General features: G+C 36.2%; 1 protein-coding gene across 1 annotated transcript in view; it reads right to left on the reverse strand.

Moving 5' to 3' along the window:
- LOC135211972 (membrane-associated tyrosine- and threonine-specific cdc2-inhibitory kinase-like) overlaps positions 1-14893 on the reverse strand; it is a 41201-nt gene extending 26308 nt beyond the window's left edge. The window contains 7 exon segments of the mRNA XM_064245231.1: positions 1468-1669; positions 3863-3911; positions 3914-3979; positions 3982-4012; positions 4015-4052; positions 7880-8015; positions 14735-14893. Of these exon segments, the coding sequence (XP_064101301.1) occupies positions 1468-1669; positions 3863-3911; positions 3914-3979; positions 3982-4012; positions 4015-4052; positions 7880-8015; positions 14735-14863 (651 nt within the window). The 5' untranslated portion in view covers positions 14864-14893.
- Between the last annotated feature and the right edge of the window lie 810 nt (positions 14894-15703).

Here is a 15703-nt window from a genome sequence, read left to right on the forward strand (position 1 = left end):
ACTGGACAAAGTAGCATCTCATTTCAATCATTCCTCAAAAAGTCCTTAAGGGAGGGGATTGAAAATCTGTTTCCGGCTGAAAAATAACTCTGACCAGAGAGATATCCCGTCAACAACAAACTACAGAAGGTGGCCCATTTCCCCTGGTACACAGCTGCTGAGGATTTCTGCAAGTATCAAGAAATCTCCTTTGCTGTGTGGCGAGCAAAACCTCTTGTTCACAGATTTTGGATAGTCTCCAGGCATGAAGTGCCAGCCATTCCACTGCCTGGTGGTACCTCTCTCTGTGCTGCTAGCACATAGGGAATCTCTCTTGGTACTGTGGATAAGAGAGCCAACAGGTCCGGATACTACTCAGCATGTGGCCACTTGGGAGCTACCAGTCAACTAGAGATTCAGGGTGATCAAGAACCTGTCGATCACCTTACAAATCATACAGAACATGGTAAACTTAACTCTGAAATTCTGATGGCAATTATAAGTCACCCAGTTTTCAACCACTCAGATTCTGATGACTTTGAAATGACAAATTTTTTCATCAATCTGTATCATAACAATGACATCTGAGTATGGCGAGTATGAATGCTTCTTGCTGTTATTTATTATAATTTTTAGAAAATTAAAAAGAAATTTCCATAAACCATTATTCTGCTCACCAGCACTGAAGTATATTTTACATTTTTTCTAATGCACTTGAGATATCATAGTTAAAAAGTAATGAATTTCATGTCATAGGAATGACAATTTACACTTTTACAATGGACAAACCAATTTTCTCATTACAGCTAACTTTTACTCATGACATCACTGTTTGTCTTTTACTTCTGGAAATTTCTAAACATACAACGATGAAGACATTACTCACTAGCTTTTTAAGGACACCAAATTCATTATGTGACACAAAGTAAAACATTACACAAACCATTAAAAAAAATTAATGCTGTCACTGAAGGGTGAGTGTTCTTGTATACTAGACAGATTTAGGACACCCTCTCTCTCCACAAATCCTCAGGGGTCTCTAGACAAATTCCTCAAAGATGTAACTAAGAACACAGCATGACATCCTCACTTGACAGCGGCAGAAGAAAAATGGCTCATTGATGGCAAGTGAAGGTATCTACCCAGACTTACCTTCCTACCAACAGAGTTAACTAGCTTGTTATCCAGTTCATGCTGAGGGTAGTCCTACATTAAAGGTGGTGATTTGTACTGCTGTAGGAACAAATGAGGTGGTTGGCAGAGTGGGAAATATGAATTGTTTGGTAGCTGGATGTCTGAGGGTTCTTAAGAAAAATGAGGTGGTTGGTAGGAGGCTGACTGAGGGTTCAGGTGGCACAAGGGACCCAAGTGCATCTGGGTATCATAACAAACTGATATGGTATTTCTATGGTTAGTAGTTTGTTATGAAAAATGAAATAACATGTCACAAACAAGGGATAAAATACCAAAATAAAAATTCTCATTTACCTGCAATAAGTCAACTAAATAATCCCAAATTAAAGATTCTGGGATATCATGACGATCATTGGCAACATCTGCTAAGGACATGCAACAAACTTCTGTTAAGAGATAAAGATGCTGTCTCTCCTCCCATGCTCGATAAAATTCAACACAATTCTTGTGTTTAGGTAACTTTTCATGTTTCTGAACTTCCTCCATTCTTCTCCGTCTACAAAAGAATAAAAGACTGATGTACATTGACATCTAAGCATCATAATTTGGACATAGAAACCCACAACCAATCTTGATATGACACAAGTCTCAGTGGCAACAAAAGTGAAAATTATGCATTTGAAAATATCACAGAGAAGTAATTTAACAATATCACAATACAGTAAATTCATGATTACACTAAACAAAATGCACTGTTGCCTTCTAATTAAATTGATACAAAAAATAATTACTGAAAACAAAATACACTTAGACCATCTAACAAACTTAACTACAACAAATGTACCATAAGTTAATATGAGTTTTAGATAGTCAAAGATAACCTACCACAAAAATTCCAAACCTGAGACTTAGATTTTCCTAATAATATTTACAGAATAATGAACAGAAATAAAACTATGAGTGTACACTGCACATTGCACATACATACACAATCTGTTATGATATAAAAGTAATAGCTCATTTAACTGCACTACACCCATGCACCTTTCTCAGACTGAACAGGGTTATATACAATTAACTATACTGCTGCATATGACAATAATAGCAGTGTTTGCAGCATAGAATAAACTAACTGTATGGACTGCAAAAAAATACCTCTGCTCAACCAGGAAAACTAGCCATGCATTGTATGTACGCTGACTGGGTGAGTGGTGAGTATTAACTGCCTTATTGATGAGGAGGGGAGTGGGGGAGAAAGAGCTTCCACAGCCTACAATTTGACAGTGTAATGCAATGATTTGTGGCACAATTTACATAAACTTATACAGTACAATAATGTACACTACAATCATCATTTGAAAGATTAGAAAAAGGGATACAAGCATTAGAATGCTATTTCTGCATTCAACTTTTTTTTGTACTGTACACCTAGATCTTTACTCAAAATGGTGGCCATACGAATATAAAATGGCATATGTATAAACTGATAGCAAGTAGTATATGGCAATAAATTGTGTATTATTACTGGATATACTGAAGTAATGAATGGCTATAATGGGTATAAAATAAAAGAAAACAAAAATTTACCATGAGGTATGAATATAAGTCATAAAAATGTTCATTTTCTCCAGCTATAATGTGTCATGTAATGACATGCTGTTTCTTAAAATTGCTTTGTATGTTTTATTGTTATCATGGAAGTACATAAAAGTACTGTACCATACAGCATCAAGTGTAGTACTACTATGGTTACTACTACAACCATTTGAAATATGATACATGATCGATTGTGCAGCTCTTTAATTTGCACAGTAATTGATCCAAAGCAGAAAGAATGTTAGGCCATTATGAAAATACTAACTGAAATACCATATAGCATATACTCGTGTAAGTGTACTAGTCATCCACATAACTTGTACACCTTTTTCTTGTTTGCAGGTAAGAGGTTTAAATGCAGACAATGTCTCTGTCAAGACATGGAAAGATGGAAAAGATATGAAAAGGGCAAAGTACTACCACATTAATTGGAAACTGAATAAAAGCTGAAAAGATAATGGAAAACTTGGGGAATGAATATGGAAAATAAACCCTCTACGCAAATAAATAAATATGAACTGGATGGTTCTGGTATGACAGTAGAATCAATTGAAATTATACCTGTAGAAGTTCAAAGGGCTCTAAGGAAGCTGGAAATGTAAAAGTCCCATGACAAAACCAGAACTTGTGTATTTATAATAAAATCACCAAAAGAACTAGTCAAAGACTTAGATATGTACTGTACATAAGACCTGCACCACTCTGGAAATAGGAACAAGGAAATTATGAAAATGTGCAAATATAGAATCCTCATGGCACAATGCAGTAGAAGATGGCATTATGAATGTGGTAGTGGTCAGGAGATGGGGCATCAAGCAGTTCGAAAACAGATGACTTGAACATGTGATGAGAAGAGGCAAGGACAGTTAGTAAGAAAAACAATATAGGTATTTCGAATTAACACCTGTGCGAGGCCCAAGAATCACAGGCAGAAAGTTCATAGGACAAACAAAAGAGAACTCATTGCATGTCTTACACCTAAGACATGAGGGGAAAAACTAACATAAAAAACAACTATGATGATGATAATGAAGGGGCCGTACCTCTTCACAGTTAAAAGTGCCAGTAAAGACAGATACTATATGATTGCTACTATGTATATCGTCCCTTTAACCTTAAAAATACAAAGAAAATAAATTGCTTTATATCCTACCTGTCTCCTTCACCTCGAAACCGAAGAAGTGTTCTCTTGCAGGCATACATTTTCCATCTTCTTTACTCCTAACTTTAAAGACCTCACCAAATGATCCAACACCAAGCCTTTCTTCATTGTATAACACTGTTCAAAGTACAATGCTGGTTTTTTTCAGCACTATAAACAGGACTGTGGAGCTATAAAAGAGCTGAAACTGCAATCAAGGCAATATTACAATTGTTAAAGATACAACAGATAAACACAACAATTAGAAATACTATATAACATTGTAAATGACACTGCAGGAAGTAAATGACAGTGAAACAAAGGTAAATCTACTGTATAAAGGATTATTCCTTGCTACACTTCAATAGGTTACAGGTCTTTCACGCACTCCAACATCACCAGGCTAGGGCAATTAAAGAATTTATGTGTTATAAATCATCACACTCTTATGATTAAAAGTTTTGACTTGTAAGTCTCCTCAAGTGAAATTTGAAAAAAAACATATTTATGTATTCATCTACCAACCAAAATCATACTTGAATTCACACACAGGCAGTCCCCAGTTATCAGAGGACTCGGTTAATGGCTATCCAGTTTTATGTAAAACCAGAGCTAGCTGGGTGAAGGAGTTCACCAATAGTATGTCAAGTACACCTTGCCTTCAGTATAATCAGTTACTGGTTCGGCTAAGTTCTTCCTTTTGTATATCTATGGATTCTCCCTTGAACATTCAGCATTTTCATATAAATTTTCCACCAAAATCAGCCCAATAAAACTAAAAAAGTAAAGTGAATGTTTTGGCAGCATTGGTAGGAGTTTAGTCTGGGATTTGGCTTTGTCCAGTGACTTCTTCCTGGCCTTTACTCTCGGTAGTGGTCATTCCATGACAGAGCTGCTCCCTCAACTCTATACCCTTAGTTTTCTAATCATGTCTGCACCAAAGCGTAATGGTATAGAAGATGACATGCTGTCATATCCAGATATGCCTCCGTGAAAAAATACTCATTCATTGATAAAAAATTGAAGAAATATTTGAAAATCTTGATACTGATGTTGACATCAAGGTATATGACAACAAAAGGGAAAAAGGACAGTGGCTCACCAGCAATCCCAAGCACCTAGCTAGCAAAGACTGAAATATTCCCCCATCATGAAGAAAACTTTATGATCCAGATTTATTGTTAGATGAGAAAATGCTATTGATGATGGTGCATATGATGCACGGAAATGGGAATCAAACATGAATTTATTTTCTTCACACACACACACACACTGATGAAAACTGAAATGAAGGAATTCATGATTATGTATTGCTCACAAATCATGAAAATTGTAAATCTTTAGTTTAAAAAGAAACTGACAAGACAAAGATTGTAAATTCTCAATGAGTAAAATGTTTTAGAAATTCACAAATACTCAGTTTGCTAAAAGAAGTGAAAGCACACCATGAAAATGAGGGAAAAAACTTGTTGTGGTCAAGTTTGTACTAACTATTTTCCATTTGGACACGTGGGCCAAGGTTGTTCTAAACCTCTTGACTTCCCTAACTCAGACAATCCCCTCAAGTATGCTCCTTTACTGCCACTTTACCATAAAATATAACTGTATCATGCCCTTGTAATCTTCAGTTTTTTTTTTTTATAAAATACACCACCAATATACAAAACTAAATCTGTATTATCATCCAATAAGTACTTTTGAATGGCTTTTAGTTTAAATTATGAAAGACAATCAATCACACTATATAGAAGAGTGGCAATGCCACTTAGTCTGTCTGATTTAAGAAATACATGCCACAAAGACAAAATGAACAGGGCTAAAATTTAGCATATAGTTGAGTTTTCTATGCAAAGATGTTTATAAATGTAAATATGTATGTAATTGCAATCTGAGAAGAAAAGTAAAAGACAACAAATACATTCAGTACAATGCTACATAATGTTTCTTTTAAGATAATTATATACATTTGTGTATATGCTGTCAAAATATCACAGTTTTTGCACAGATGGAGTTCAACTGTCATTTATCAATCCCCCCCAAAATAAATAAAATACAAAAATAACTAAAGACTAATATATATTTTGATAAAAAAATTTATGTTCATATAAAGTCAGAGAATTTAACCAGGATTAAAATATGAAAAACATTATACTGATAATCATATATATATAAGTAGCAGTCCCCGGGTTGCGACGGGTTCAGCTTACGACGTTCCGAGGTTAAGGCGCTTTTCAATTATATTCATCAGAAATTATTTCCAGTGTTACGACATGTTCCAAGGTTACAGCGCCTACAACGCTGATCTGGCAGCAGAAACATGACACCAAAAATGCAAAATAATCAATATTTGAAGGTTTTTTTGATGAAAAATGCAATAACAATGCAGTTTCCATAGTTTTCAATGCACCCAAAGCATTAAAAGTAAGGTTTTCTTAGAATTTTTGACGATGTTCCGGCTTACGACGATTTTCGGCTTACAACGCGTCTCAAGAACGGAACCCCAGTCGTAACCCGGGGACTACCTGTACCATATCAGCCATGACGAAGTATCTGAAATCTGTACCTAATATGGTGAGTGAAAATCTCACAGAGAAAACTGCTTCTTCTAAAGTTAGTTTTAAAAGATTTTTAATTATATTCAACCATGACATTCATAAATGTCTCCTTTATAATACAAAATCCTTTATAATACAAAATCATTTAAAATAATAAAGGGAAAAATTCTCTAAATCTTTTGTGTGATAACAAAAAATCACACCAATAAATATTTCTTCCAATAGTTTAACATTGGTCTTTTTTAAGGATTTCATTAAAGAAAGATTTGTCTGATCATATGTAAAGATGGCATTTTATCAGCAAGAACCACCAAAACATATTCAACAACACTGTTGCCTATGAAAACCTTGTGAGCGAGATTTCAAATGGGTAAATACATCTGGCACTCCTCTATTCTTTTCCTGGCCACACCCTAGTTATCACAGTGTTTGAAAGACTACAGTCGAACCCTGCTGTTCACGGACTTATGATTCACAGATTTTTCTAAGGACTGTACTATATACATACCCATTAATCGTGGAAAATTCACCTGTTCAAGGTATTTTTCACTGAGAAATATTCACAAATTACCGTATTTTCATATCACTTTCATTACTAAATGCACTTTTTGTGATAAAACTTAACATACTCAGGTATAAGCATTTAAATTTTTTTCCCATCAAATTAAGCAGTTCTAAACATTTTTCAATGGGTTTCAAGCATTCGTGGATTTTAGCTATTCATGAGGGGGGGTTGGGGGGGTGTGGTACCCATCACGTTCACGAATAAGGGGGGGTGGGGGTCCACCGTAATAGTTTGAACATGGAATCTAACAAAGAAAAGCCTTTACTTGACTAACCTGACGGGAAAAATGATTGCCACCATTTACTGTACCACCAACATCCAAATAATCTACTTTACTTTTTATACAATTACTTATAAATATACCTGTACAGATATATATCCCAAATGTATTGCATAGATTAGAAATGAACATTTTTTATAAAGAATAACAACAGATAAATAACCCAACCAACTGGAAAATACTAAAGAAAACCATCCATATGAAAGCCTTTCCCGATATAAAATCTTCCAAGCTTGTATTGTCTCTACGAAGTCATTTCTCAGAGATAATACAATTTACAGGGCTATACCAGTTGAAGTAATCATCATTGTAAGAATCTCACTCTTACAGAATGAAATGCAATACCCTATGTAATAGGTTTTAGCTCTACAAACAAGATAGCCATGAAAACTAAAACCCTCTCTTGAAGAAGGTATGCTCCTCATACAACAAATAACTTCATACTCCCAATAATTCAAAAGAAATCAGGATTACAGAAAAGATGTGACCTTGGAGTTCAAGTTACTATAGTCCTTGCAGCAAGCAAGGGGCTTAAATTACAATTTCCCCAAGTTTAAAAACAATTTAGAAATCCAGGTTTACATTGTAAAATACAGTATCTGCATAGTATGAAAGCATATACTACTTACATGTATCAGAATCTTCTCTAAAAGAGACTGGCTGAGGACGATCACGTTCTGTATCAATTCTTGAAAATATTCTTGTGACTGGACAACTCTTCACTGGTGCCCTAGGAGGTGGAGCAAACTTTGGAGAACCACGAGACTGAAAGAAAAGAAACCAGACATTAATGATAGTATCTGGCCCACAAATGTAACTGAACTAACAGAAGTCAAACAGCCAAGGCTAGCTGTGTATATAATTTTACTGGGAAAAACCAAAAGACCATGAATTTTAATGAATGTCTCAGAATTCTGGATGGAGGACATTGCAAAAGAGCTGCTGAAGAGTGCATACCTGTAGTCAATCCTTCTCTGGCAATTGGCAAGAAAGCAAAAATTCATATATCAAAATTATGGCAGTTTCTCAGAGTAATGGATTTAAAATAGGGGACAATCCCAAACAGGTACATTCACTAGGCATAGGGTAAACAATCACGGACGATCCACCATCATCATGCTGGCCGGGTCTTATTCACTCGATATTTAATTGGTGAAACAAGAATACAATTACAACTTTAAGCATACCATTCAAAAGATTGAAGTTTCGCCAACATAATGTGATATATGAAAGCCCCATACGAACTAAAATAAGCATGTGACGCTCTTCATAAAATATGTTTTCAAGGCAGTTTTGAAATCCAATATGGCGGCTATCGTGTGGCTAGCTGGTTTAATCACGGACTGTCCACCATCTTTCCCAGCACTCATTTGAACAATGTTAGCGTATATATATGTAACATTTATTGATCTTACTCAAGATTGCAGTTGTAATCAGCACAATAAAACTACATTTGTTGCCTATATTAGTGAAAGTATGAAACTTGTTATTTCCAGGGTCATGGTTTGAACTGAATTCATTTTTACCTTGTAATCGGTGGTTTTATCCTTACTGCCATCACAACTGAAACTCCAGTGCTTATTTGATTGTAATTACCTATACACTTTTTGGTCTTAATTCACTCCACATTGCACTTGAACCACATTGCTGTTCTTGGTTCCTAAGCGCTCACTCCACAAACACAGTTACGAGCAGCAGACGACGACACTGTTTATGATGTGCAAAGCTTTATTCCCTTAATTGTTTACTTGACTCATTATTTAGTTTGACTTTACTTTGTTATTTCAAAATGTTTATTTAATTCATGTATATTATCCCTTTTTTGCAACCAAGTTACCCCCGAAACATTACAGATATATTTCTAAAGTAAATACAATCCAATGTTTCTAACCTTGTCGTACATCTGGCTGCCGAAAACCATCGCGGAGCAGACGACGATTAGTGGATTATATATATATTTTTTTTGCTAGCACTTTTCATTTATTTAAGTCTATATTAGTATTTTGATTTTTTTAATAACTGTATGCCAGAAATAAATGTAACCTTTAATGTTTGCATGCTAAGAATGGCAAAATCATCGTTGCCACATTAGTGGAGCTTCACACATACGCCAATGCATTATCATAAACTGTTTCCATGAATTCTAGTTGTCATAGTAATGCTATAATGATAAAATTGCTTTAATATTTATGTATATATACTTTCAATGCATAGGCTAATTTCACCAATTTCCATGTTTTGTGTCTTATACCCAGTTTGGAGGGTGAACACACCAATTGGCAACAGAGAGAGAGAGAGAGAGAGAGAAAGGAAGATGAAGGAAAGAAGAAGGACAGGGGTGGCAGTGGAGGTGGGGGGAGAGGGTAGGTGGAGCTTTTTACCCGTGTTCATATCCATTTCTGGATAATGGAGTTTTTGTCTCTTGGTACGAGGACAAGTGTCATTATTCTTTACGATTAGTGATTTACGATACCCTTATAAATTACGGCACTGGGTGTAATACACTATAGCAAAATCTCGTTCTGATACGAGTGTTCGTTACAGAAATATTGCCAAAAAACGTGCTTGCACCATCTCTGAAAAAACATTAAGTAGGTATGTAGCTTAGTTTTCAATCAAGTTTTTTGTGATAAAGTATTTTTTACAAGCTACCTATTGTATAAATTTGTATTTTTCTCAATCAAAACATATGCTCCTCAATACTAACTTTCCCCTTTTAACGACTTTCTGGTCATTGCAAATTCGGCCCCATTAATTTCTTATGGTGCAAAAAGTGACAGAGGCCCATGGACCGAAAGCGATTGCGTCACACTACGGCTGTAATCCGGCAGTAAAACATCTTCATATATCCAAAAATTAAATAATAAAAATGTATATGCGCATTACGATTATAACAATTACATGAATAGCTGATAACAATCTGCATGAATAACAGATTAAACTGTTCTACAAGAAAGTTGAGGATAGCAATTATTTACAATAGGTTCCGAAAAATAAATACTTAAATTTAAGTCAGAATCCAGTTACTTTTTCAATAATGAATATTTTCAAATTAATCATCATAAATATGTAAAATATCGATGTTTTACTATTTATTTAAATAATTATCAAGTGCACGCTTTGTCGTCTTCTACCAAAACAGTAGTTTCTTTAAAAACACCCTGGTAAGGGACTGTGTTCTGATTGTTGTGATGAAAGTGCCCCAGCGTCTGTGGGTACAACTGGTGTGCGGATTTATCACAGGAAATGGGAAGTTTGTTGACACAAGCGACTCCGCAAACATCGAGATGGCGTCAATCTTCTAAGTTATTTAAGCGTAAGGAAAAATTCCGAAAGCATTTTGGTGAAATTTGCTCTGCATTGGCCACCCTTTTCACTACCCTCTGTTTAAAGCTTTAAATTTGGCCTTAATTTCTAACTTTGGAGAAAATACTTAGTACTTCGAAAGGAGAGTAGAGGTCTTTAGCTCCGCATCTCAGCAACAAGAAGTCGTGACTGATGCCCATCTCTGGTGTCAGGACGCGTAATAGGGGGAAACATCACGACAGGCCAACCCTCATCACGGTAGACGGGTCTTATTCACTCGATATTTAATTGGTGAAACATGAATACAATTGCAACTCTAAGCATACCATTTAAAAGACTGAAGTTTCGTCAACATATTGTGATATATGAAAGCCCCATACGAACTAAAATAAGCATGTGAGCTCTTCGTAAAATATGTTTTCAAGGCAGTTTTGAAATCCAATATGGCGGCTACGTTTTGCATGGACGGTTCTCATCAGTGACGGCCACCATCTTTCCCAGCCTTCCCAGCACTCATTTTGAACAATGTTAGCGTATGTAATGTAACGTTTATTTGATCGTTACTCAATATTTGCAGTTGTAATCAGCACAATAAAACAACATTTTGTTGCCTATATTAGTGAAAGTATGAACAAACTTGTTATTCCCGGGGTTATGGTTGGAACTGAATTCATTCTTACCTTGTAATCGGCGGTTTTTATCCTTACTGCCATCACAACTGAAACTCCCACAGTGCTTATTTGATTGTTATTATACACATTTTGGTCTCAGTTCACTCCACATTGCACTTTAAACCCGTTGCTGTTCCTGGTTTCTAAGCGCGCGCGCCATAAACACAATTTCGAACAGCAGACGACGACAGAACGACGAAACTGCAAAGTTTTATTCCCTAAACTGTTTACTTTAACTCGTTATTTAGTTTAAATTTACTTTGTTATTTAAAAATTTTGATTTAATTCATGTATATTCTCCCTTTTTTGCAACCAAATTTACTCCGAAAAATTACAGATATTTCTAAAGTAGATAAAATCAAATGTTTCTAACGTTTTCGTACATCTGGCTGCCGAAAACCATAGAGGAACGAATACGGAAAAGTGCAGAGGAACGACTACGTTTTTTTTTTTTTTTTTTTGCTTTTTTGTTTTTGCTAGCACTTTTCATTGATTTCAGTCTTTATTAGTATTTTGAATTCTTTAATAATCGTATGCCAGAAATAAATGTAACCTTTAATGTTTTGCATGGCTTTAATGTTTTTGCATGCTAGAATGGCAAAATCATCGTTGCCACATTAGTGGAGGCTTCACACATACGCCGTTCCATTATCATCCTGTTATGCGTCCGCCCCTGATGAGCTCGCTGCTAACGTACCGTCACGCCTTTTTTTGTAATAGCGATCATAGCACTGATGATAGTTTTTCAAAGTTAATATTGATTTTTATGCTTGTTATTCATACTGTAATTACTGTAGGAAATTCTCTCTCTCTCTCTCTCTCTCTCTCTCTCGGAGTCCAGTCACTCGGGCAAAGAAAAGTCTCTCACGTTCCCACTCCCTGCAATTGGAAGAAAAGTTTTGTATCATCACTGGAGGATTCAGAACTAGAGCTCTCATCATCAAATAGTTTATCAATATCACACTCCTCATCTAGTGATTGATCTCACCTGAAGAAACATATGCCTCCCTTTCTTTGGGACATTCAATTGTGAAAGACGCGAAATCCAATTTGTCTTGATAAACGCCCGAAGCGTATTGAAAGAAACCAACAGGGACAGGCAGTTTTCTAGCATAAGCGACCACCAGGAAAGAGTTGCCAGGCTGGAAATAAGTTTCCCATGTGCTGAGAGTGTTACCAAATGATGTTCCTACACTTTCTATACGGAGTAAACGTATTATTACGGGGCTGACGGCTTGACAAGCACAGTTAAAGTCTTGAACGTAATATCCCGTTGAAGGCGCTACCAAGTAGATCGCGGTAAACGTATTATTACGTGGGTGACTTAACAGGTTATAAACTGTTTCCATGAATTCTAGTTGTCATAGTAATGCAATAATGATAAAATGCTTTAATATTTATGTATATATACTTCCAATACATAGCCTAATTTCACCAATTTCAACGTTTTGTGTGTAGTCTTATACCCAGTTTGGAGGGTCAACACATACCGAATGGCAACAGAGAGAGAGAGAGAGAGAGAAGAGAGAGAGAGAGAGAGAGAGAGAGAGAGAAAGGAAGGCGGAGGAACGAAGAAGAAAAGGGATGGCGGTGGAGGGGGGGGGGGGGGTGGGGGGAGATGGTAGGTGGAGCTTTATCGCGTGTTCGTATCCATTTCTGCATAATGGAGTTTTTTGTCTCTTGGTACAAGGACAAGTGGTCGTTATTCTTTACCAATTAGTGATTCATGATACCCTTATAAATTACGGCACTGGGTTGTAATGCACTATAGCAAAATCTCGTTCTGTTAAGAGTGGTTTCGTTACAAAAGAAATAGGTCTTGCCCAAAAAGTGCTTGCCACTGTTACTCCTGAAACCCGTATTAGTACTTGCTGCTTATAGTTGTCAATCAAGTTTTTATAACCCAAGTATTTTTTACAAGCTAGCTATTTGAGTCAAAATTTGTATTTTTTTCTCAGTCAAAACATATGCCCCTCAATGCTAACTTTCCTCTTTTAACGACTTTTCTGGTCATTGCAAATTCGGTCCCCATAATTTCTTATGGTGCGAAAACAGAGGCCCATGGACGAAAAACGATTGCGTCACTACTTACGGCGATAATCCAGCAGTAAAACATCTTCATATATCCAAAAGTAAATAATAAAAGATATATATGCGCATTACGATATAACAAATTACATGTATAGCTGATAACAATCTGCATGAATAACTGGTAAACTGTTCTGCAATGACAGTTGAGTATAGCAATTATTTACAATAGGTACGAAAGTCAAGATGTCGTGACGTCATAATACAGAACTTGAAAGGAACGTTCTAATTCAGAAAAAATAATTACTTAAATTTGAGTCAGTCGGAGTTACTTTTTCAATAACGAATATTTTCAAATAATCATCATAAATATGTAAAATATTGATGTTTTACTACTTATTTAAAAATTAGCCAAGAGCACGCTTCTCATCATCTTACTACAAACAGCTGTTTACGCCTGGCTTGTTGTTTGGTGAGAAATCGTGTTTCGATTGTTGTGATAAAAGTGCTCCAGCGTCTGTGGGTACAAGTGGTGTACGGATTTATCACAGGAAATGGAAAGCTTGTTGACACAAAGCGACTCCGTAAACATCGAGATGGCGTCAATCTTCGAAACAATTTTTAGTTGTAAGTAAAAATTTCTAAAGCGTTTTGGTCGAGAATTTCCCACTGCCGTGGGGCGCCATTTTCAGTACCCTCTGTTTAAATCTTAAAATTTGGCCTTAATTTCTAACTTTGGAGAAAATACTTGCTTCGAAAGGAGAGTAGAGGTCTTTAGCTCCGTTTCTCACCAACAAGAAGTCGCGACTGATGCCCATCTCGGGTGTCAGGACGCGTTATAATGTACTTTTTCGGAGGGTGGCTTGCGTTGATTGTAGGTGGCCTGCTTGGCCTGCTGTGATGTTCTACCCTAAGTACTTTTTCGGAGGGTGGCATGCCGTGACATTCAGTATGTTGGGCCAGTCCAAGCGGTTGTTTACTCTAGGCCTACCTACATTTAAAAATAACAACTTTTCACCATCTGGCTAGCTTTATACAACCAGAGTACCTACCTAAATGCAGGAAAGCTTCACTATCCAAAAATGAAGGCGAGAAGACCACGAACCGGAAGCGAGCAGGAAAAAAAAAAAAACGGCTTCCATTGGGTAGAGTGCGTCGGGTTTGGGGAGAAACCACTAGCCCTACTAGCTAGGCCTAGTTCCACCGAGGCAAACTTACCTCAATTATAAACGATTCCAACAGGTTAAGCCATGATTATACCGTCTACAAGAGTGAGATACTACCGATAATGTAAATTACATTCAACTGGCTTAAGATACGCCGACAGTAGATTATTATACAGGCAAAACATTATAGTTACCAGGTAGTCTTAGACAGCTTACGCCAGGTTGATTTGGAGCTTCGATGTGATCTCTCCTCCTAAGCTCCGACAGGAACGATTAACAGCTACGACAGTGGACACACGCTCCTATTACTTACTTTTTTCGTCGAAAGTGGCCGTTCGCCAGCTGAAAATACCGGTGCCGGCCTTTGGTACAACAAAGAATTGTCGGAAGCGCTTATCAACATCATTCTGGTTTCGCGGTAAACTAACTTCAAAATAAACATTAGACGCAGAAGTGCGCATGCGCCAACTGCGTCTTCTTCAGAAATACGAACCTAAATTATATTGCATGTTTTTTTTTTTTTTTTTTTGTCCCATGACATAGGTGTTTTGATTTCTTAAAATTAAATACATTGAATATCTTAGAACTAAAAAATTCGCCTCATCCTCAAAATCGATGAGCTACTTCCAAAAATTTAATTTTATAAAGGTTCACATGCATTATATCTACATAACAGGTGAGTATGATCTTATTTAACTAATTTATCATTGATGATTATTTATACATTAAAAATTTATTTTAATTTATTTCTTAACACCTAACTTAGATTTTTGTATAACCTTTTTTTCAGACATGGGATTTAGGCAAGACCACCGAGGGTCTTGATTTAGGCATACCCTAGAAAAGGAGCTTTACCCGCCGCCATTTTGGATAAAGGACAATAGCTATTCCAATCGGACGACACAAGGCATTTTTTTTTTTACTTCTCGAAAACCAAAGAAATGCGAATATATTGAATTTACAAAACTAAAGTAAGGAATGTGTTTAATATGATTTTAATTCAGCTCGAGGTGGGTATACGTGTGACCTGACGATTTCTGGCAGTCTGAACTTTTTCAGACTAGACAAATATTAGTTAAATAGTCCTCTCTATATCTATTTTTATAGTAAGAATACCAACTATAAAAGTACTAGTCGCATCATATGACAAAATTTCTTTAGAGCAATGTCCTATCAAGCAAATATTCACGACAGTGTGCTTAAAACGGTGTGAGAGGTGGACAAAGAGCAGGTAGAAGTGACTGATTTTTATTATGTTGTTGTTTAAGATTAAGCTGGCCTT

This window comes from Macrobrachium nipponense, chromosome 40 (assembly GCF_015104395.2).
Source record: "Macrobrachium nipponense isolate FS-2020 chromosome 40, ASM1510439v2, whole genome shotgun sequence".
Taxonomy (NCBI): Eukaryota; Metazoa; Arthropoda; class Malacostraca; order Decapoda; family Palaemonidae; genus Macrobrachium; species Macrobrachium nipponense.